This window comes from Pangasianodon hypophthalmus, chromosome 24 (genome assembly GCF_027358585.1).
Source record: "Pangasianodon hypophthalmus isolate fPanHyp1 chromosome 24, fPanHyp1.pri, whole genome shotgun sequence".
Classification (NCBI taxonomy): Eukaryota; Metazoa; Chordata; class Actinopteri; order Siluriformes; family Pangasiidae; genus Pangasianodon; species Pangasianodon hypophthalmus.
The window spans coordinates 1,440,428-1,465,618 of record NC_069733.1 but is presented as its reverse complement, the minus strand read 5'-3'; the positions used below and the strand labels follow the sequence as shown (position 1 = coordinate 1,465,618).

Genomic DNA, 25,191 nt, shown 5'->3' with positions numbered 1-25,191 from the left:
ATTTCAGGGCTTGAAATGCAGATAAAACATAAAGTTAAAAAAAAAAAGTGCGTGAGCTCACGTTCCTTCCTGTTTCAAATTTTGTGATGGTTGGAAAAGAGTTGTTATTTTCCAGGTATTCGGTGCCATGAATCTAAAATGTGCAGTTCTTTGCCGCTTGAGTGTTAATCCCAATCTAAAAAATAAAACAATAAACATCTGGACTTAGTGCCTATAATTTTGCAAACTTAAATTGCGTAATCAGTCCATGGTTTGGAAGAAATTCTTCTATGTGAAAGCAAAGCTGTGATTATAAGCCCCAGCCCCAAATGAGTCCGGAATTGTTCCTGGGTGTAGACTCAATTATTCGGGCCAAATGTGTGCCATTTAATTAGTGTCAAGAAAATGTTTTATATCTTTAATGAAGGAAGTACAGAGGCTTTGTGGTTAGCACTTTGCCTCACGCCTCCGGAGTTGTGGGTTCGAATAATGCCTGTCACGCCTCTTTGATGTAATGCTTAGATTTAACCATCTTTTTCATTAATATAACAGCTAAAGAGCAAAAAAAATCTACTTCATGGTTTTTCCAATTATGTAGATCTGGGAAACTCACATTATAACCAATAACTAAAATAATTACATCCATCACTTTCCTTAATTGATGTTATTAGTTTGTGCAGCAGCCAAAAATATTCCAGTGTGTTTTATATAGTTCTGTGAATTTTTAAGCTTTGAAGAAAATAGTGCAGTGGGCGTAAATGAGGTTATTTAGCACAATCTGAATCCAGAACTCAACAGAGCTGTGGTAAAAATAATAATATTGTCATTTTAGTTATTTTTCACTTCTCACTTGTTAGACTCTGAATGAGTAGCCTGTACACTGCAAGTTAAAACAGTTAGTCTGTTTCTGGAGTCAAAAAAAAAATTAGCAGCACATTAAAATCCACCTAATAAATAATAAGTAATAAATCTAAAGTTTGATTAAACATGATAGATCATTAATTTGTTCCTATTTATTGTATTTCTACTTGTGGTTATTTATTGGAGTCCCATAAATAAAAAGGCTACCTTAGCCGATAGCATGCAGCCTACAAACCTTCTGCAAAAAAATTACAAATCTGTATCACAGTAGCCTTTACATCAATCATTTTAATTTCTAACTATATCATGTGATTCTGAATTGCATTTATATTTACTTAAAAATGAAGTTTGTGACTTTCTAAATGTAAAAAAAAGTTCATTTATATATCAGTCTATACAGACATAGAACACAATATAAATAAAAAAAAAGAACTATGTACAAGCAAAAAATGAACAATATGAAAAAAATCATGTTGTGATTGTGAGGCATTTTGTGACCAGATGTTCAGGTTTAAGATTTAAAAATGTGCTATTTGGACCGAACTGATACGACACGTTGCTGTTTGCGAATTAGGCCTCGTTTCTACAGGTGTTTATTGACATTTGATGTTGCACACATTTTTTTACATCTTGGATGTCTGACTGCAAAAATCCTAAAGAGAGTGAACAATGTGTCGGGTTAACAAGAGTTGCAGATTTATAATATTTTGGATGATGAACCACAGATAATTATTGGCAGAGTTATTTTTCTTTAACCTGATTAATATTTCACCATAAATAAATCACTTTAACCAAGTACATCACGAAAATATTCTCTTTCCTCAAAAGCAGCAAATGGAAGAAAAATTTGCAAATACTAATTTGTATCACTGTTATCTTTGGCTTTTCTTTACTGCATATTTATGATGTCTTTATCCTTTTTTATGATCACCAAATAACATCCAGATTGTCTGACGGATCCCTGAGAAAGAATGCTGAAAAATGACATCACTTAATCCCATAATTATACAATAAAAAAAAATCATTGTGTTGTTTAAAAAAAAAAAAGGTGTCAATATGAAGTGACTTCAGCTGATATGGACTTCCTCTCCTGTACAGGGATTGGAGTGGATTTGGACTCCTGGTCCTGTTCTGGTCCAGTCTTCTGTGTCCTGGTCCTGTTTTGGTCCGATCTAGATCTGTTCTGTTCCCAATCCATCTGTTACTGTGTTGTCTTTGTTTAAGTGCCCGTTCTGTCTTTATTTATTGATCATTGTGAATTTTGTCCTCCCTGTTGTGTAGCCATGATATAGTCCTGTCCTGCTCGGGTCCTGCTCTGGTCCTGCTCGGGTCCTGCTTTGGTCCTGTTCTTTCTCTGTGTGGCCATTAATGCTTTTGACCGTATTGTTGTGGCATCATGACTAGAGCTCATTTAGATTTTCACCCCAGTATATGTGGAGATAGGAGTGGATGTAGGAGTTTTACAGTGATTGAAATAACAATTTAAATTTCATTACAGCTCTGTGGTTCAGTCCAGTTCTAGCTTGAGTTGAAACTGTTTCTGTGCTTCAAGGGCTCCATCATCTCCACCACATGGTCTCTGGATCTGGAGCCTCTATTCAGCTCCACTACACGAGGAACCACCGTGGACCAGCGATCTGTAACACCCACACAGACAGACATAACATTCGGGTTTAATACTGTGTGTATTTTGCAAAGAGGTTATTTATATTGTAAGACAGTTGAAAGATCACAGGTTCATTTATTTCTGCTGAAGGAACCCAGAGGCTCCAGTAGAAGGTACTTGTGGCTCAAAGAGTGACATGGGGCATAATACTTAATTCAAAACTTGATATTATATTAAATGACACCATGTGTGATTTATTTAGCTGCTTTATTTATATAAAAATGTTCATGAAGGTTTAAACATCTTCCGTGTTTAGAGTGAGCTTACACAGGTGCTTAATGTGCCCCTAAAATCAAACCTGGTGTTTTAGAGCTTTGTGTACCTGTTTTGCAGTGTTATGGACAGCAATCCAATAGTATATATGAAAGCATTTTAAATAAAATACAAAAATCCAGAAAATGTATAAGATTTTTGGTGAATCATAACTAGGCACAACTTCGTGATCGTACAGTTAAGTGTTTTGTTCTACAGTAGTACTTTCTAAGCTTGTTGGCAGCAAGCATGGCTTATTAGTGCATTTGTGTCTTCCTGCACAAAATTGTTTACAAACTTCTGGATATCTGTGATCATGGTATTCCACCAGTATTGGAACTGGAGTTCACCCAGGTTATGAGCTTTTCTCAGTAGATGTGGTTGCACATATGTTTTTGTGTGGCTGGGCATTGTGGAGTGGGATGGCCCTGTGCTTGGACTGTTTCTTGCTCTGAATGAAAGGGTGTTCGTCCAGGATGCTTTGCATGTGCTCTCTATTAATAGGGATGTGACTGGAGCAGAGGAACTGAATCCATGTATAAACACCTTATAAAAATTTTTAATGAAGAATTTGTGTGTGAAACCCACCTCGTCGTAGTCGTCTCGTGGTGTTGTGTATGTGTTCGTTTTGCTCTTTGTGTCCTGGATCCTCATTAATGATTCCCAGATTGTGGTTCCAGTCTGACCACTTCACCTCATCCACTCTGGAGGAAAATATAAATAAACACACATTAGATTTTCTATCTTTATGAGAACCTTTTGTTGACATAATGATGACTGTAGCTAATTACTGCTATGCTTTTACCAGATTTTTAAATAAAAGCTGAAATTTATGTAAAAACGTGATTCATTTATGAGGACCAGGTGAAGATAACTGACACCAACCTATATTTATGAGGACATTCAGTCCTTTTTGGGACACACACAGAGCTAACAAACATTAATTAATATACTCTTGCATTCATTACATACATCACACCACATACCTGGTCGTACCTGTTTTTGGCTGTTACTGATAAATCAGTATTGATCAGTGTTATATTAAATTGCCAGTACTGACTGTTTACCTGACTGGTCAGAAGTGATCATTGTTTTTTTTGGTCAAACCTGTGCTAGTTGTCTAACTGGCTCTTCAGTATTGATCAGTGTTGTTTCTTGGCATATGTTCATTCATTTTTCTTTCATTTTCTTCCACTTTTCCTGGTGGGAGTTATGGTTGAAGCAGGCTGAGAAGGTCAGTCAGATCCCCAGCCACAGATTTCAGCCCTTCCTGGGGAATCCCCTGATGTTCCCAAGAAAACTTATAGGTATGGCCTTTCCAAACTCCTGTCATGCCCGAGCTTTCTCAGAAAGGCCTCTTTCTTTAACTTGTTGGCTTCCCTCACTACTGGTGGCCACCAGAGTGTCCTGGGGTTACTGCCATGACAGGCACCGGCAGCCTTCCAGCCACAGCTTCATGTAGCTGCTTCTACAATTGAAGATATGATCCATTCATACTAAATGTACCTCACTAGGTGTAAGGGGTAGATTCCTTTTGGAGGTGGGAGTTAAATTTGTCTCTGTCAACAAACCTTTTACTGAAGTGTTATTTGGTCATACTATTAGGCCGTATGTCCACCAAAGCATTTTTAGCCAGCTGAAAATGCCAGGCGCTCTTCTGTATACGCCCAGCTGGGGCCGCTTGAGAGCTCTGTGGAGGCGCAGCGTTTTTTTCAGTGTTTGGTTGCTATGATACGGAATATCCGTGGAAGTAATGTGTTACTAGGATCTAATTTCGCAGTTAGTTTGTTCTGATTTCTAGGCGTTTTATATATAGAAATTTGAAGTAAACAGAAAAGTTGCTGTTGATAGTTTGCAAGCTACGCCATATAGACATTTTTCCCGATCAACTGGCTGAGTCTAGCTGACTGCTATGTACCTGGTAGACCCATGGCGAACGAAATGCATTATTTTTTATATTAATATTGTGATAGTCTGGGGATGTCATCTGGTACAGACATAGATACTTGGAGACCAGCAATATTAATTTCTCCTCCACTGTTGTTCAGTCGTACAAGTAGGATATGACAGTTGGTCGGTGTGGTATTTGTTCCGCCCCTCCACTGTGACTGGATGGCTGGGTAAAAAGCGACAGTGACGAGCATTGCATTTTACCCAAAGTTGAACATTTTTCAACTCTCGGTGACCAGAAAAAAAGGCAAGCATGGAGTAGAAGCTCAGGGCCTTGTCACGCTGCTGGCTTTTTAAAATATTCAGCGCTCCCATTGCAAACAATTGGAAAAACTATGATGACCTCAGGAAGAAAACGCTTTGGTGGATGCACATCCTTACTGATCAGTTGTAATTATTATTAACTGATCATACCTGAAGCACCAGCGTTTATCAGGCGTCTCATCCCAGTTCCTGCCCACTGTCACCATTTCACCCACACGGAACTTCTTGCGCAGACACACAGGTAAAGAGCGCTCAATGTCCAGGATCGTTGTAGCCCACTGAAGATGACACAGACAAACCATGTCTGACAGTTAATTTATAAATGAAAGTATTCATCAGTAAAATAACCAAAAGTGAAACATCTTTAAAACAGACTAAAATATTCAGCAGATTTCGACATAAACTGGCAATTTGTGTCAATTGCCTATAAATGATCATTAACAGCTCCTATTAGTAATGTTTCCAGATTCTTCTATTTTCTTTTTGTGTAAGTTTACCTGCAGCTTCCAGATCTTCTTGCTCTGTTTGGACACCTTGGTGACGGTCTGACCCATCAGAGCGATCAGCATGTTAAGCAGGAGCACAAAGGAGAGGACGATGTAGGTGACTGCGAGGATAAGGCAGACCGCGGGGTACTGCATCCCCTGCACCATTTCTTCCAGGTTTCCCAAGCCGATGGTCAACTTGAACAGGTCCAGCAGAAAGGTGCTGAAAGCCGCCGTGTCTCGGCAGTATGACTTTTTTGTGATGTCCCACTGGGTGTCTGTGCTGTTGGGGGGACATGGATTGAGCAGAGACACCAGAGCTAATAGAGGAGAGAAAAGTGAACAAAATAAGATTTTGTGCACTCTGTGGAAAAAACTGTAATATATCACTGAAATATGTATGCATATTTATTATCCTTACCTGAGGCATAGCCAATCATGAAGAGAACGTAGACCAGCAGGAAGCGGAACAGATCTTTAAACAGAATCTACACACCAACAATAAAACACAGTGAGTGCCCGCAACAACATTCAAAAATAATACTCGAATATTTTTGCTCAGTTTTAAAAATGAATCAAGCAAAGAATTGCAGGCTTGGCCAACATTTGGTCTGGGAGCCCTTTGTTACAGAAACATTGCAATATGTGATCAGTTCATATTAAAATCAAGATTAATTAATAATTGCATTATGGAATTTAAATAAGCACATTACTAAATTAACCAAATAAATCATTAAATTAACTATTAGTATTTCTATTAAACTTGTTAATATTAATTATTTCTAATAAACTTTTCTAAAATGTCACCTGGGTAATTATTATAAATATTACTTTTAATTTGTTATAAAAGTAATAATGAAAAAATATAAAGTATTGTAACATCATACTGTATAACTTAAATGTAAAAAAAACCCTAATTGTCATTATTTAAGGAATTACCTCAAAATTATTTTAGTATTTATACTAAACACTGTACACCATAAATTATTTATTTATTATGAGTATGATTGAAAGGACTGTGTGTGTGTACCTGTGTGTACGTGTGTGTGTGTGTGTGTGTACCTTCTGGATCATGATGCTGTACGTGCCAGTGAGTTTGAAGCCTCTGGTGAAATAAAGTGTGTTCATCCATCCTAACACCAGCGCACACACCATCACTGTCACGTAGGCCTGCACCCCGGCCAAGTACAGAGCCGCCGTCACCAACACCAGCACTGAGTACACAAAGCTGCACACACATACACTCATGTATACACATACATCCATACATACTACACACATACTTCCGTAGTACTATCATGTATGCGTGTGTCTGTTTGTATCTTACTAGAGGAATTGAAATGATCCATCTATAAATAAGGAGCTCACGGCTGGACACTTCTTCAGAAACAGGTCCTTTATCTGAAAGAGAGGAAGACATTTCAGTGGCAGTAAAAAAAAAACAAAAAACGGCGCCATTAAAACCCTACAGGATTTTAAGTTGATCAATTCAGACATGTTTAGTGTCTAATGTTTACTTCTTAAGTTTTGTACTGGAACTTCAAGGCTAATATTGCTAACAAGTTCAAAAACATAATTTTAACATCTCTACACATTTTTAGGTGTAGTTTATAGTGGAACTTTATCATCGTGGGAGGATGGGTTTCCCTTTTGAGTCTGATTCCTCTCAACAGATTTCCTCCTCATGTCGTCTCAGGGAGTTTTTCCTTGCCACCATCACCTCCGGCTTGCTCTTTAGGGAGAAATTTAAATCTATATCTGGATTTTTGTAAAGCTGCTTTGTGACGATGTCCATTGTTAAAAGCACTATTTGAATTGAACTGAATTTGTATAGTGCACTTCCACCTAACGGCTCCAGTGGAAACTAAAGAAACAAATCTCAGACAGCAGACACGTGGTGTGGGGTGGTAAAATTATGTTTAATAATGTTAAAGAATTTTTAATGTTTAAAGCTATCATCACTTATCCAGTCCTGGAGTGGTTTGTGAAACCAAAAAACACGCCAAGTGTTGTGAGTGTGTGTGAAAGGGACTCACATTACTTAGGAAGAAAAACAATCCAGAGCCGAGGGTGAGGAGTTCTCCTGCCAGACGCAGTTTGTCTCCCATTGTTTCGTATGGATACGGAGGCTGAGGAGGGATTTTAAGCGTTAACACACACGCGCAGATTTGTGTACATGTAGTGTGTTTGTATTTATGGTGTTCACCCTGCTTCCTGAAGGACGGTAGTAGGCGACGAGTGTGAAGATGATCATGGTGATGAGGTATGACACCACGCTGATGTAGAAAGTCATGGCAGCAAATTTTTGCCATTTTGCCCTCAGCAGTTCGTTAATTGGCTCCACAGCCAACATCTCATGACGGTTCTGCACAAGCAGTATCATTACATGTATATAAGTATAAAAGATATCAAATCTCCCAGAATTCCTTGCTTTTATCCACTTTATCTTTCCCTGTGCCTCAAAAAGAGACAAAAGGTAAAGTCTATAAACTTGAGTTCTAGCATTTGGGTCATTCATTGTGTATTGGGGTGCCAAAACTATGGCAAGTTTACAATTAAAAAAAAAAAATCTGCATTTGAATGTTTGAGATCCCCATTTCCTAAATGTTTTGTCTTAATGTTAGTTATATTTTTAAACTATGTATCAGTTTTCCCACTAAGAGGTAACATGTCTGTAGTTAATTTCTATCAGAATTTTCAGACGATGAATTTCAGGTGACACAATTTTCTCTAATTCATTAAATATATATGCACGTTAATAATACTTATGAATAACTTTTTAAATAACTACAAAAATGTATTGTTCTTTTCACCTAATCTGTCTAGGTTTAATAATCCCTAGTCTTTCACTTCTGCTTAATTTTTTCAAATAATCCCCTAATTCTACTGAGTATAGACTTGTGGATGATGACCCTGTCTGCTTGTGCTTGGTTATGAATTATGACTATAAATACTGACCAATAAAGAAGCTTTGCAAAAACCTCCAACTGCCTCTGTCTCTTAAGTCTCAGCTCACTATTGTCTTTATAAATCTGCTGTAAATACGAAACTAAAATAAACCTCAAACTGGGTTTCTATTCATTTAACTTCTGAGTTTCAATTTTTTTCTATCTCATCCCCATATATCTTTTTCTTTCTCATCAGTTACCTCGATCCTGCTGTTGTAGACGAGGATCTCCAGCACAGAGACGTCCTCGCCGCATGTGTCAAGGTAGGACAGGTCATAAAGCGACGAGTAAACAGGTCCATATGCCCAGTCCTTAAACTTCCTGCACAGGTGACGCACCTCATCATCTTTGATTTCTCTCCGAATGATGTGCTGGAAAACCTGCAATAGAGAAAAATCACAGTCATTTACTATAATACTATAAACCGTTTACTATACTACCACAAATCACCTGCTTTACAACTGTAAACCATCTACTATACTGCTATAAACTATCTACTATAAACCATTTAATATACTACTGTAAACCATCTATTATACAAAATATACTATACCACTATAAACCATCTATTACATTACTATAAACCATCTACATCATTCACTATACTCGTATACAAAATCTAAAAATATTACAATGCAAAACTGAACCTATGAGTGAATCAGCAATTCTTTTTGTTTTTTTTTAAGCCACCCATCTCTGTATCAAGGAGCACAATTATTAAGCAATATTAATATATTAGAATCTGTCATGCCACGGGTGATGTAATCATCAGTTGTTTTTTTTTAACTCACCCCGATCTTGCCGAGTTTGGCGGCCATCATGAGTGGTGACATGCCATCATTATTGAGCACCTGCTCCAGGTTGCATTCTGGGTGAAGTTTGGCACTTTTGATAAGCAGCAGGTCATACATCTTAGTGACAAAGCGTGTGTTTTCACGTGTGTTGTCAGCCACGTGCACGAGCGCATGCAGGGCCGTGTTGCCTCGTGAGTCCTGACGCCGCAGATCTGCTGTCTTGTGACTGTTCTCGGTCAGATAGTGCACCAGGGCGGGTTGGTTAGTGCAGGCGGCCAGCGAGAGCGGGAGCTCACCTGGATAAACACACACACAAACACAAAAACAGAAAAAAACAGACAAGCTTTTGAAGTGATTTAACTGGCTCATGACTTAACAAAAAACAATGTTAGCAAAGACACAGGCCTAATTTTATGTTCAACCTCCATGTAGAGTAGTACAACACACATCAGTCAAAAACTCGGTGAAGAAGATCTTAAGATACTGCTTCAGAGAACATGTTTAAGAACTTTAGAGAACCATTTAAAAAAGAAACATTTTCAAGTGCGTGATTGTATAAAATCCAAAAGGTGTGGAGTTTTTCCACCACTTCCCTTGTCTTTAAAGCTTGATTTTCACAGATCTTTACTTGTTAGTAAAGCTGAATAGTGTTCAACAGTGTGCAGTAGAGTGACTCACATCAGCTGTACTAACACACTTCCTCCAGCAGGAGGCAGCAAACATTCAGCACATTGAACCTCTTAACTCGAGCACAGAAGTACCTTTCACTCCCTGCGCTGTGTTTATTTGGGACATGAAGTCACACTGCTCCTGAAAGACTGAACTGTGCTTCTGCCATAAGGGTGGAGTTTTAAAATAACCTAATATTCACGTGCCAATAGCTGACCTAACAACATGCTGGAACAATTCTTTCTCAGTTATTAAAGGTCTATAAACCAGTACCTCCTCTTTCACTGCACATTTTACTGCTCTAACACACCTCACAGTTCATTAACACACTCCTGGTTAACTGGCTTTATTCTGGTAAAATATAATAACTGAATATAATAGTTATGAGTCACATTAGCCACCTTTGCTATGAAAAGATAATACTCTTAGTGTTCTTGCATCTCATTTCCTACTAATTACAGGGAAGTACTGATCTCTATCTCTACCACAGTAGATCATTACCATAACACACATATGAATGAAATGTAACACATCACACTAAGTGTCCAGTGAAGTTAACGGCACTTTTACTCCTCTCGTTCATCAACCTCCTGCTTTTTCTTCATTTTCTTCCTCATAAAACAATGGCGATGTTCCTCATAAACGGAGAAGCAAAGATGACAATGGAGGTTTACAAAACGTGTCCCTCACCGAAGTAAAAATACCCCCCCTCGTCTCGGGGCTGGAAGAAGCGTCCCCGAGCCTGTGCGTGAACATCAGCTTCTTTCTCCACCAGCATCTCAGCGTAGTGTTTACAGCGTCGCTCGATGGCAATGTGCAGCGCCGTCTGACCTACAGCACACACAACACACTGTAAACAAACACCACCAGTAGATAACAATAAACACAAAAAACAGTGGAAACAACAACTAACAGTGAAAACCATAAATGACTAGGGCATCTTTACAATTGACCAAGAGATAATACTAAATAAGATAATAGAGATGCATGGATACCTACACTGCATCTGGAATTGGTCCAATACTGTGCTTATTTACTTGTATTTGTATTCATACTTGTAAAAAAAAAAAAAAAAAAAAAAAATGCTCCAGTACTAACATCCAATACCATGTGACACTGTGTGACGTACTGTAAGCCTAGTGTATGTTTTCATGCTGATGAACAGATGACAGGAAATGAGAGCGATATGGACACATTTTGCGATTAACGAGCCAAGCAAAGACTGCAAACTCTCCTCCATATCCATTATATAACTGCCTCTTTAAAAATTAAATGATTTGCAATGCATTCTGGGGAGGTTCTGTTTCCTGACAGTTCATGTAGCAAACATCACTTGAGTGAAGGCAAAATGAGATCATTTTTCCTCTGTCTTGAACTTAATAAGACGATGCATAAATTTCTGTTGCTATAGAAACAATAAAGAGAGCATTAATATAAACCTGTGGTTTGCAGCTGCACTACTGTCAGAGCTGCTGTTATAGATAATTAATCAACACCTTCTGACCAATCAGAATTCAACAGCACTGTGGTGTCATTCGAGTATGGACTGATTGCTGATATACACTGATATACACTGATATACACTTCTCACTGATCATGTACACTTTCTAAAACTGAATGAATGGACCTGAATCTGAGGAAGGGAAGTGACATCATCAGACTGGGTGTGTCACTTGGAAACTCTGGGGTTTGGGCCTGGCAGGCGCACCATGAAACACACAGACGTGTGTGTATGTATGTGTGTGTGTGTGTGTGTGTGCTGTTTAAATTAGTGCAGGGTGGAGACTAAAGACACTGCAGCTCTTTCACAAACCCTCAACCCTGCCACACACACACACACAGACACACACACATCTGAGCAATAAAATGCCAGCGTGGCATTTATACGTGAACCCCTTTAAATTCTCACAGAATGGCCAGGATTCACTCTAAACACTATCAGGCTGCTGTTGGATTCTGGATTCTGATTGGTCAGAAGGTGTTGATTAATTTTCTATAACAGCAGCTCTGACAGTAGTGCAGCTAATCACAGGTTTATATTGTGCAATTGTTGATATGGTGAAGTTTTCTGTAAGGAGACATTCAACATTTATGGAAGGAGTCTAGAGTGTTTGTACTGATTATTTTACTGTAACAGCACCACAGCGAGTGCTTTATTCCTTACTGACCTGTCAGAAATTTAAACAAGTAGGCGTGGCTTTTGCAGCTGTCAGTATCAGTGAAGGAGGTGTGGCCTCACCACACCCTGTACATACTGCTTTCAGCGGATTTAAACTTTTTTATTTTACTTTATTATTAGCTGGAAGTTTTATACTATAGTTAGCAGAGGCTGTGTGCAAAGTCCTGTGTGCTCACTCCTTACCACGGTAGTAGAGGTCCCTGAAGGGCGTGTTGACGAACTCGTGCAGGTTTCCTGTCTGCTCAGCGATGTCCAGCACCAGCGGGATGGTGTCGTTCCTCCCACCATATAAATTCAGCAGAGCTTTGAGAAGACACGTTTTCCCTGTGGATAGCTCTACACAGAAACACACAGAACAGTCAGACAAGATGTGTACATATTACTAGTCTGATTTTCTTCTTTTAAACCTTCATTCTCTTCCTTTTAAGTGCTCTGTAACAACGAGGTGGATCCCACTGGTACATTAGCAGTTGTTCTGTTATACATTTCTGCATACAATGAGTTAATTTGTTGTTCCACAGTAAATATGAAAGTTAATCATTATGATTATAGGAGTTTGGAGGACACTGATACACATTTCCAAATTCTTCCTGAAAATGTGCAATGGAGAAGAAACATACATCAATTTTACACTGTGTTCTTACAGCCATCTTTTAAAATCCCAACAAAATTTTGACCAAATTCTATTTCTATATAATTTAGAATGTGTGAAAATGTGTGTCCTCCATGTCAGAATATATGACGAGGATCTTCGAAATATAGACCTGCGATTTAAGAAAATGACTATATTCTGTTTACGTCATCAATCAGCATGATTCCGAAATCAGCTTGTGCAGATGACAGGCTCGCATAAACACAAGTGTTCGTCAAAGTGAGCTTGAGGTAATAGGTGATTTTTTTTTGTTCATTAGCATGTTTTGTTGGTCTATCACCACTAGCATATCTGTAGCTGCCTGATGCATTTGCTGCTACCTATTGGTGGATTCTAAACGAGCGTCAGAGCAGCGCTAATACACAGAATTTTTTCAAAAATTTCTCTCACTGCAGATCATTGTCGTCATCAGACTTTGGTCACGGTGGCACTCAATCTGCAGCCAGTGAGCACATTACCTTGGGTTCTAAGATCTCCAAAGAATTCTTTTACGATGTGCCATTTCTGTCCTTGACAGCGAAATCAGGCTGAAAATCCTACAGTGTTAATCTCGGTTTAAAGGAGCACATGGGAAATGACTGGAACTTAATAACAATGCTGAATCGTTATGCGTGAATCGCCGGCAGTCAGTAACTGAGTTTTATAATCTGTTTTCTAAACCAGTATTTAGTTTAATTTTAGAATTTGTATTAAATTGTGAATCTGAGCTATGAATGAAGCTGTGTCAGGAAGATAATCTATATTTAAACAGATAAAAATGTGTGTTCAGGCATTCTAAAAATAATTTTTGTCCATTATTACATTTTAGATTGTAGCATGTTTATTCTGCTTAAATCCATAAATCTGTAAGAGGGGCCTCTTAACATCTGGTCTAAAAGGTCAGAGTGGTGCTTCCAATGTTGACTCTTCCAGGATGAATGCCAGAACGTGTGTGTGTGTGTGTGTGTGTGTGTGTGTGTGAATTCAGAGCAGAGAGACAGTTTGCTGTGACTTCTCACTCCACTCTGATATGTTCCCACAATCCTTTAAGGCAGAAAGCAGAGCTTTATTGGGACACAGTGATATCAGTTTTCCTCTTCCTGATATAACTTACAGACTGAAACAGGAATGAAAAGGACAGTGATAAGACAGGATGGTAGTTCCTTCTAGATATAATACTGCAGGTCGTATCTCATCTGTTAAACATGCAAAAAAGTTCATAAAGCCAAAAGTGCTGATATTAAAGATCATGAAATTTATAATTAATTAATTATTTGGCCTTCCCATGTAAGCTTTAACACCACATACACACTGTCTACAGTTTGACTATGTTCATATCTTAGACATTTCCTGTCTTCTGAGTACTCCCTGATTTCTGCACACTTCCTGCTTCCCGTTTCTGTCCTGTTCCCACTCCGGCCCTGACCACACCCCCTGGATCATCTCGGGTTATAAACTCATAAGCCATATTGGCTTATTTTATACTCATTGGCCATACAGGTCACTTTGTAGGTGTATTAACGTTGATGATTAAAGTTGTGCTTCACCTCTGAACTCCTCGTCCGTCAGTCTCTTGTTGTGGCTCTGCAGGAACTCCAGCAGACCGTCCAGAGCATCCGGGTCAGCTCGAGACACAGCATCGAAAAGCAGTGCACGATTAAACACCTTCAGCACCCTCGGAGGGTCCGAGCTGGTCTCATCACATGTCGCTACGTTCTCTGTGGTCCTGGGAGGGGAAATTTAGAGTCATGATAAAACACGGTTCAGCAGAAACAATGTGAGTAATCTGGTGAATACTAATTTTCAGATAGGGAACTTCAGAAACAGACAAAAGAATTGATGCTTCCCAAATCTGGTGTCCTAAAATAAACAGTTGCCTGATTAAAACACATAATCTGAGTCACTTCAGGTGGTGAGGGCTGAAACTAAGAGTTTCCTCTTTTCCCAATTAGATTTTTAGACACTAGCACACGATGCAAAAGTCACAAACAGTCATAATTCAGTCCTAAATGGATGCTAGTCAGTAACTGAGCAGCTTCATGTCATCAATAGACCTGTGTATGAGGAGGAAAAAACACAACCAAATTGTATAAACATTACCTCAACAGCTTGCAAGGAAACAACAACACACAGGCCGCACCTACATCACAAGGACTGCAGTGTAGCTTCAGCCCCCCAGAACAGTCGCATATTCACTGATTTACTCTTTTAAACTGTGTAACTCTAACCATGCTGCTGGAGAACTACCACCTCTACACAAGACCAAATGCATCATACTGGTATCTTTGATGCCTCAAAATACATTTCATTTGGGAGAATCCAATTCACATGATATAATTACAGCTATTTGTCTTCTGAGGGTTCAGAGAGGAAGCAGATCTGAATTACAAATCGAGATGACAGAGAATAAAGATTATATTACCACACAGTGCTTTGGCACCGTAATGCCCTATTCACTCTGACGACATTACTGCATTAAGGTACATCAAAAAAACTTTGTTTCTAATTATACATTGCGTCTTCTCTTGCATTATTGCAATGCAAGACTAGGGAGGTGCATTGGATTTCTCTAATCTATAAACAAAAGAATCACGTGCTTAAATCTGTGGTATTGTGTGTTCATGTGTTTTTATTAAAATATCATCCACAAGCCAAAACTGTTACCCTTTTTTAAGTGACTTGGACTTAGTCGGCAACATACAGTAGTGTATCTTTCTGCAACACTTGGGAGAGAATTTTGAGAACTGCTGAGTTGACTGGTGTTATTTTCCTAATGTGTAAAATCTCTGTACCCTAAAGACTTTTGCATTTTCCAAATATCCACTTTACTATGCTGCATTCCCATCTGCCTTGCAAGCCTGATACTGTTTGCAGTGAGTGTGAGGTGCCTTTTGAAAGTTCGTATACTACTACACAACCTGAATTATCTGGATAATTGCAAACCTTCACAGACCTTCACATGATATATCTTGACCTGTCCATAACTATGACTGAATAACCCCTTTTTTAATCCTCACCCTCGAGCAAGCTTCTTCCTGCGCCATTTTTGGTTATTAGCAGCGCGACACGTGCCATAATCGAAAAGTGAGTCCATGGGGGCCTGTTTGGGTCCTGTGGTCACTGGAGTCTCATAGATAGAGGACTCAAGCAGGTCCATGGGGTTGCCCTTCTTGAAGGCTCCATGAAACCTGCGACGATTCGGCTTGGTCTCTGTTCGGGTGGCAGCAGTAGGACTGTTATCCTCTACATCTAGGAGGCCGGCCACTGAGGAGAGAGGGAAGGCGGATTCTTTGTCCCCTGAAGCATCCTGACTGGAAGAGTTTTGAGCATTGGAAACGGGGTCAGTCTCAGCCCTGACCAGGCGACAACGCTTTAATAATGTGGAGGAAACCTAGGAGGGAATTGAACAGAAGAGAACCAAATAAACCTAATTACATAACGCTATATAATGCTGCCTAATTATAAACCTCTACACATCTGTATACTTACAGTACCAAAGAAATATAAAACATGGAGGCAAACCAAAACAAATACATGTCTTAAATAGAACACACGGTTGTTTGTAATAAATAACAAATAACTAATTAAGGCACCAAACTTATAAGACATAATAGAGATAAGAGCAGTTGGATGGGATGCTGAAGTAGTTTTAAAAAAGATCCCTGTTTCTGTTGGAAAGCAGTCTCTCTCTCTCTCACACACACACACACACACATACTATTCCTTACCTCATTCATCTCTCGGGTAGTATGTTACTGCCAAATTCTTCTTCACGTGGGTCGGCTAAAGGGAGGAGGCCTCGCTCTCGCTCAGAGACCTGGACTAAGCTGGAAAAACAGCAACCAAACATCAATCAGTTAAAAACCGTCTGAACCTTTTTTGTTGCAAGAACACATCACCCCAGATGTTCACTATGAAAGGACAGAATACGTAACAAACATTTTGGGCCAGTTTGTCTGAGAAAAAGTCTGATTCCATTTAAAGGGGAGTATAGACCTGCAAGGCTGTTGTGCTTATTTTATATGCTGTTACGTGTCGTCTTATGCCACAGCGCCGCTGAATTGACAGTAGGGCAGCTTCAAATCACAGGTTTATATTAATGTGCATGTTCTGTAGTAACAGTTATCTGAACAGAGACATTTATTTAACATTTATGGAAGAAGTCTCCAGTGTCAGCACTTTGTTATTTTATGCTGTTACACAGTATCAAAAAGAGATCAATTAGGTTTTATATGAAAAACTAATACAGTACTGTGCAAAAGTCTGAGGCACATGCAAAGAAATGCTGTAAAGCAAAGATGCCTTCAAAAATAATGAAATGAAATGTTTCTACATAAAAAATACTATAAAGAACAGTAACAAGTAATGAACTAAGCAAAGTCAATATTTGGCGTGACAACCTTTGGTTCTCTCTTTTTTCTTTTTTTTTTAAACTACACCAGTAGTCTCAGATACATTTGTGCAGTTGTGTAAGGAAATTATCTGGTAAGTTTTACTGAGCATCTTGGAGAATGTGGAGACTCTGGAGACTGGAGACTCTCTCTCTCTCTCTCTCTCTCACCCCACACCCCTTTTTTTTTTTTTTTTTTTTTTTGCTGTAGTGAACTCCAGCTGCCTTCATTATGTTTTTATTTTTTTTTTCTGAAAAGTGGTCTGTTATGTAATATGTTACTGACATACATTTTTTTCTGTAACAGTTAATTTTTTTGTTTTTGTACTGACTCAATGATACATAAGTTGTAAAATAAACATCTGTAACAAAATTTGTACTAAACAAAAAGTGCGTAAGACTTTTGCACAGTACTGTATGTAGTAGTATTTTTGAAAGCCATCTCATGAGAGCTTCATGAATGAATGAATCACACTAAAAGGCTAGAAAATCTTCAAGACATTAAAATAATACTGGCACATACCTACTGGTGTCTAATCAAAAAAAGCCCAATTACGGAACAAATTCCCCATTACGTCATGTTTAACACAATGGTGCTGCATCACATTAATGCTAGTTGAGCTATGAATCACCGATACCCCATCATCTAAACTTCCCTGCTGCTGAAGTTTTTCATATTGCTTAAGCTCCTTTCTCTGAGGCTCCAACTTCCTGGACAAGTCATGACTCATCCCAACATTCCTATTCTCTTCCCAGGTTCCCAAACAATCACAAAGACCTCAGAGACAACATGATACACATCTCATTGAGCAAACCCTGTCACTGCTAATTCTGTGGTTTTATACAAGCTTCACAAATGATTCACAAATCACCTGGTTTGAACCACATTCGTCTAAAAACACACCGCTAATCTTGTTTGTGCTTGCCTTCAGCCCGTTCCAACCACCTAACGATGAAAGCCTGTTTAACAAGTACTCTTAGAAACATCTGATAAACAATGTCAAGTAAATCTGGTCAAATCTTGTTATATTATAGTCACTGTATATTAATTAACATAACATTTAATTGCAAACACACATGCTACCATATCTCTCATGCATCACTAAAAATCTTGTTCTCGGTTTTGTCTGCCACTGAGCTGACCTGGAATAAGGCACTTTGATTTAAAGCCAAGACTATGTTAAAATCTCAAGTCAGGCATTATTAAATAATATCCAAACAGCTAAGGTAATTAAACAAGAATCGTATACATTCAGGATTTAAGCCTTACTGTATTACTGTATTACTGTCCTCCTACCAGGGCTGTGGTTCTGCTCAAACTTCTTGATCTTAGTGCAGGATTTGACAAAGATCATAAGATCAAGCTCGAAAGGTTGGAATATCTGATTGAAATCCAATCAAAATACAAATATACTCAGCAAATTTTCCATTCAAACGAAGGTGACACAAGCTTCTCTACTAGGCCCATTCTTATTTTCGCAGGTTTCTATTCACGCACTCATTCTAGTACGTTATTTAAGTAACAATTTAAACACAGACTTGTACGGTGGACACTCCAGAATACTATAAGGCTAATAAACAGATTAAAAATGTGTTTTTAACAAAGGCAAATCTGTAATTGTTGATATGGTGAAGTCTCCAGTGTCAGTCCTTTGTAACAGAGGTAAATCTGTGAATTTACGTTTTCTAACACGGGAAAGTCTTCTACTGATGCTGCTCTATAAAGCTCAACATGGTGTTGGCCCAGAGTATCTGAGTGAGCCCATCACTTATATCTCAAATGGCATGCAGGAAGCATTGAATCTCAAGGCCTGAAGTGATTCACTGGCTTAATTTATCTATAAATCATCGCCCATTAGGAAGATGTACCAGCAAAGCCAGCTCCTCCAGAACTTTATGTAACATTTGTTTCACTCAAACAAGTTCTCAGATGTAAAAGGTCCCACACTACACTTTCACATTGTGATTGTGTTCATGTCACATGACCTGGACGCCTAAAACACTCATGTAAAACAAACACAATGTAGCTGCTCAGTAAGTAACTGATCACATGACAGGTCAACTGTCAAATCAGAACTGTAAATCAGAACTGTAAACCTGGCAGATAAAAACACTCATGAAAATATTACGCGAAATGCAATATGTTAACCTGACTAAAGCGACAAATTCAACCATATCCTAGCATTTATTTATGTAACCTCAATTTGTGTGCCTCACATCAAACTAGCGATCTAAGCTGGATTATTAATAACAGATGTGCTTTCTGCTTCATCTCCTGACTTTAATAAGCTGCAGTGTGACGCACAAGCCCAGTCTTCTCATCAGATGCAGTGCAGGGCGCCTCCAGTTGCACTGATTCCTAAAAGCATTGTTAAATAATGTGTAAATAAGAACCCACATGCTATCTTTCCTTTAGTAATGTGTGACAATTAAACATGAGGTGCGATACATGTTTTTTTTTTTTTTTTTAATCTGTTTATGGTTAATTTTTTAAAAATAATTTATTAAGATCAGTTTAGTCTCTAAATAAAGATTCAGCTTTTTGCCGATTAAGCATATAATTACAGTAATGCACTGTGAATTTATAAAGCAGTAACCCTATAATTTCTACTAATTACTGCTAGGAATTATTTGAGGTTAATAGTATTATTGTTATTATGGTGTGCTCACTCTAAGACGAACATGATCCGGTGTCCCAAGGTGTCATGGTGTTCATCTTAAAAATGATAAAGAGTGTTGAGAGTGTCAGTATTTTGCAGGAAGCTTGTAGACAATACGAGAATATTATTCTTCCTATTTGACTGATAAGCAGTAATAGACAGATCAGACTTCCTCTGGTTTCACACCAAATCTCAGCTCTCAATACGGCCGAAACTCTGAACTGAACGCAATTGATGATTTATTCATGAATCAAAAGGAGCATACTGATTATATTAGGGATGTTTCAGCAGCATTTGTGTTACAGAGATAAAGCATAAAGACCGCCGCTTAATTATCCTGGACGAATCTAAAGAAGCGTCGCATGTGTCAGTATCAGAAAAAAACTAAAAACTCTGGCAAACTAAACAGTTCATTCAAACTGAGAAATAATTGTAACAATTTTATATTTTCTTAAACATAATATTTTACTGTGATAAAAGTGCTCAGCAATTATGTCAGTGTGAAAAATGTTTATAAGTAGTGTAGCTGTGTAAATTGAATAACTTTCCCAAGCATTTCATAAACATAATCATATAACTCTAAAGGGTATAAAAAAAAAAAACTTTAAAAAAAAAAAAAAAAGACTCCCCCCCCCCCCCCCCCTTTTTTTTTTATACCCTTTAGAGTTATACACATTAGAGCATAGCAGAAGTACGAGAGAAAAACAAAAAGAGTTGGAACAAAACCAACTATGGACTAAATAAGAAATAACCAAACAAACAAATAATACATAAATAAATAAAATCAATAATAAATAAATAAACAAATAGAATGAACAGAATTAAACAAATCAACTGAATAAACAGAACTAAACTAACAAACAAATAAATAGAACATAAATAAGTAAATACATAGAAACAATTAAATAATTTAAAAAAATAAATAGAATAAACAGTGAATAAATAAATAAATAAACAGAAAATATAAACAAACAAATAACTAACTAAGACTAAATAGAATAAACAGTGAATAAATAAATAAACAGAACAAATATAAACAAACAAATAACTAACTAAGACAATAATTTTAATAATAATAATCAGGCTGGTAGCCTGGTGCTTAGTTCTGTTCTAGTCACTGGAAGGTTGTGGGTTCAAATCTCAGGAGTGTTTTTAAGCCTTAACCCCCAAGCACTCAGCCCTGTGCTGCGAATATTAAATAAATCAGTAAATTTAAATGAATAAAATAAATGAATAAATATAGTATATTACGGATCCATCGGTTTGTGGAAAGCCCTTGCTTAGCAGTTTAGCAGCTTAGTTCTGATCTAATATACTTTATAATTGAGAAGCCTGACATGAGGGAATTACTGCATGATACAATCACAGCATCATACTGTGATCCACTAAAACCCTCACTGGTGAAGAATAAAACAATGTGGTGATGAGAATAAATAACACACACGCACACGTTCAGGAACTGGTTAAAGGGGTTCGTTTACATATCACAGCCTTAATTTGCATATCAGCTCCTGCAGTAACGACTTCCAAACATGACACTGTGCCACCTTCATTAGGGCTTTTATATTCATAAACTAGTCATAATATTTTACACAAGTTGTAGTGTGTTTGTTGTAGTTGTAGGAAGTCCTGTGATTTGCTTTACAATTGTCAAGGCGAGAAAAAACAAAAGAGAAATTTCTCGGCATCTTGAGATAACTAGTGCTATGTTCCTTAGATCAGCAGTTCCCAAAAGGAACCCATGATGTTTTTTTTTTTATTAATGTACTAATTAATCTTATATTTGGTTTATATTTGGTATTATATCATATAATTGGCAATACTATATAAATTTGAAGATTCATTATATGGCCAAAAGTATGTGCACCCCTGACCATCACACCCATATGTGCTTGTTGAACATCTCATTCCAGATTTATTCCCCCTTTGCTGTTATGATAAGCTCCACTCTTCTGGGAAGGCTTTCCACTAGATTTTGGAGTGTGGCTGTGGGGATTTGTCAACATTCAGCTACAAATGCTGTCTAGGTGAGAAAAAATATCTACAGACAATGCTAGGTGAGTGAAAATAACTCTTACCCACTATGTTGTTCTTGACGATCAGCCTCTGTCGGTCATTGACGATGAGGGATTCTGATACACTGAAAACAATAACGTCTTTTACTTACAGCTGTACAGAAAAGTTTTTCCCGAAGCGAAACACAAATGTTCTCCGCTCTTCTCCACTGCAACCCTACTCCATCTAAGGTAACTCATGTAGATAGCTAATGCACTTCATTTAAAATCAACTTGTGAGTATTATAAAGAGTGAGTCAGGTAGTCTAAGAACATGGACACACCAGTGTGCACATTTCATAGTCACTGTTTAAACCAGGGAAACTTAAACAGAGCTAAATAACGTTCCGTGACATCCTTGATTAACAAGGATGAAATAATCTAAACAATCAGAAATAATTCATTCAGTCATCTTCAGTACGTGCTTCACCCTGGTCAGAGTCGTGGCTGATCCGAAGTCTATCCCGGGAACACCGAGCGCTGTGGGAGAACTCATCCCGAATGGGAAGCCCATCCATCTCAGGGCATCAAAAATGAATATGATTTAAAATGAAATAAATTCCCATTTCACTGATAAATACCATCCCTGCATTTTGCATAGAGCTGAACTGAATAAAGCGAGCAGCAGCTCTTGTGCAGGACAAATCGCTAGAACATGAATAAGCACCTGAAGTGGAGAACGTCCAACAGTCCTGATTGTGAGCAGACAAAACTGATGAGCAAGTGATAAAGTGCTGACTAAGAGAAATATGGGAAGTGTGCCACAAGGTTCGATGTGTCAGTCCCGATGGTTAGTGTTAGTTGTGTGATTTCTGTGATAGTGTGTTTTGTTTAACAGTGATCTAGGCTGAAGAACATTCACATGTTTGATGTGTCAGTTTCAGTGGTTTGTGTTAGTGGTCGGATTTCTGTAATAGTGTGTTGTGAAATTGTGACCTACACTGAAGTACATTTGGAAATTGCGTATTCTTGTGTACATGTGCAGTGTGGGACCCTGAGTGTGTGGGGGCATGTTTTTATATCTCCACAAGGATAGGAATATCTGACAGTTTTCACCATATGGCTGCTGGTCCCCAACTGCACCTTTCATTAAAATATATGCATATATATATATATATATATATTTATATTTATATATATATATGATAATAAAAGAACCAAAAGTTTTATTTTGGCTACTGAGATTAAGATTAGTTCTGAGATCTAAAGATTAGTTAGATTGAAGTTAATTAGCTAAAAGATCAGAAGGATAGTATGACAAGTGTGTGTGTGTGTGTGTGCATGTGTGTGGATTGTTATTCATCACCTAAGACAAATGAAGGACACGATTATTTACACAGTATTAGTCTCCACGTGAAGGAAGCGTGTCTGCAGATCCCAGTGATGACACAAGTGCGCGAGGGAGGAACAAAACAAAACAAAACAAAACAAAACACCCGGATGTGACCCTCGGCATTCCACAGGTAGGTGAATAGTAAGTTTGTTTTGAAACTAATTCTGATTTGTCTTGATGTAAACTTCATATAAAGACACAGAATGGCTTGAAATGTCTCTTGATGCTCGTTCATGGGCAGATGCAGAAAGTAAACATTAATAATGGGAATAAAACAGAGCTCTGACTTACCTGATTGAATCGCGCGCGCTCGATTGATTTAAAAAAAAAAAAAAAAGTTTGTTTTCCCGCCAAAAATCCTCGCGAACGTTCGATTTCGGTTAAATCCGCTGTAATGGCGGGTCTCAGAGCTCCAGCAGATCAGGTAAGAGCTGCTGTGTTTGACGGAGCGGCTGATGAAGCAGGGCTGGAAGTGGGAGAGCTTCAGGAGCCTCAGGCGCTGGGTGTTTCCTCCCTTTCACCGCCCCTCAGATGCAAAGCAACTCCACACTCAGCACTCACTCAGCCGGCTAAACTGCTAGCATGCACTGACAGAGCTGTGCTGAAGCGCGTTAAGACAAAGAAACACAAGACAAAAAAAACAAGACTTTCAACAAGGTTATAATGTAAAGTGCGAAATATAACGAAAAATATCACATTACACTACCTGAAGCCATTGTTTTAAATATACAGTCAACATATTGAGGTTTGCTAACAGCACATCATTCACACCTTAAAAATATACTGAAGTCACCATTATATGAAAACACTACAGTGTTAGTAGTGCAGTACAAATGTACACAGTACTGAAAACTACAGTAGAACAGCGTCCATATTAAACTGCTTTAAACTTCAGTAGTGTACAAAACTTATTTATGTAAAATAGAATAGGAAAGAAAATGAAAAATTAAAAGTACAGTAAAAAAAAAAAACAGTTTAATATCCAATCAGCCGTAACTTTAACTTGGCAATTCACATTGACAAAGCTAAGCAGTAAATTAACAATTACAGTGTATTAAAAATAAATATTCATTCATCTTCAGTAAGTGTTTTGGCCTGATCAGCGTCCTGAACGCTGGGCATGACGAGGGAATACACCCTGAGTGGGGCACCAGTCTGTAGCAGAGCAAGATACACACACATTCATGCACTCATTTACCAGGATCAGCGTAGCCAATCCAACAACTGGATCCTTTTTTAGTATCTCATCCCTGAAGAAAATGGTTGGAATAGTCAGGCGAGCAAACCTCGAACGCAATCTGCAGTTTAAATGTCGTGTTTGTGGAGTTTGGCCATCTGGAGGATATGAAGAAGCAATTGTATTCCCGTTTTTTATATGATATTTCCTGACAAACTTAGTTGGTCCTATTTATCAAAATATAAACTACCATATACGCTCTCATGTTTAATCAACGTCCCACAAGCTTCATATCTCACCGTGTGCAAGAAAGTAAAAAACTCCCACAAATTTTTTATTGAATCTTGTGAGATCCCAATCCTGATACACACCTCCAGATTGAGATTTACAGTTGTGGGCAGTAGGGGAAGTGTATAGGGGAGGGGAATATCAGGATAAACACGGCTGCAAGATAGTATTAATGCAGGAACGTTTCCTGCATTGGAGAAATCAGATATGTTTTGCTGGTTTCGATGCTGATACTGGTTGTGAGTCGACTCAGTGGTGAACTGAGTCAAATGATCTGACTCAAGGAACAAGGATTCACTACTGTGCATCCTGTGGTGTAACACCCTCTCTGGTCACTTTCAGCAACTATAATATCATGGTAAACCACTGTGACGTGATGTCCCTGGACTCCACTTGTGTGTGGTGAATAAAGACAAACTACCATTGCAAATAGATTTACAGTGGAGAAATGCAATGTTTTTTTTGTTTTCCACTGTGACATCACTGTCAGATTGTAAAAAGGAATTGTGTGAAATAAGTAGGACATTTATCCTGCAATTTAAGGCATTCGGTTGCTTTTTTTCATGAAATTGTTTATTTTTATTCTTATTGTTATTCTTCCTTTTATTATT

General features: G+C 38.1%; 2 protein-coding genes across 5 annotated transcripts in view; one reads left to right on the top strand and one right to left on the bottom strand.

Moving 5' to 3' along the window:
- Positions 1-25,191, top strand: part of tchp (trichoplein, keratin filament binding) — a 46,575-nt gene that overhangs the window by 5,790 nt on the left and 15,594 nt on the right. The window contains exons 1-5 of one of the 3 annotated variants that reach the window (XM_053228843.1): positions 5,814-5,968; positions 8,602-8,668; positions 21,642-21,785; positions 21,898-21,974; positions 23,094-23,245. The gene's annotated coding sequence lies outside the window, so the exon portion shown is untranslated. Of the gene's footprint in view, positions 1-5,813; positions 5,969-8,601; positions 8,669-21,641; positions 21,786-21,897; positions 21,975-23,093; positions 23,246-25,191 lie in introns of those variants that run through there. The other 2 variants (XM_026911379.3, XM_026911382.3) reach the window with 2 other exon arrangements.
- trpv4 (transient receptor potential cation channel, subfamily V, member 4) lies at positions 1,878-23,598 on the bottom strand. 2 transcript variants are annotated; one of them, XM_026911377.3, is made up of 18 exons: positions 23,407-23,598; positions 21,807-21,868; positions 16,407-16,505; positions 15,696-16,069; positions 14,226-14,404; positions 12,231-12,383; positions 10,559-10,699; positions 9,197-9,495; positions 8,606-8,785; positions 7,664-7,822; positions 7,494-7,586; positions 6,785-6,858; positions 6,520-6,685; positions 5,879-5,945; positions 5,470-5,777; positions 5,123-5,250; positions 3,347-3,462; positions 1,878-2,477 (listed from the first exon to the last, which is right to left on the bottom strand). In XM_026911377.3, the coding sequence occupies exons 3-18, from the start codon at positions 16,413-16,415 to the stop codon at positions 2,359-2,361; spliced, it is 2,565 nt and encodes an 854-aa protein (XP_026767178.1). In that variant the 5' UTR covers positions 16,416-16,505; positions 21,807-21,868; positions 23,407-23,598; the 3' UTR covers positions 1,878-2,358. The 2 variants fall into 2 exon arrangements, with proteins under 2 accessions (XP_026767178.1, XP_026767179.1); XM_026911378.3 differs by lacking the exon at positions 21,807-21,868.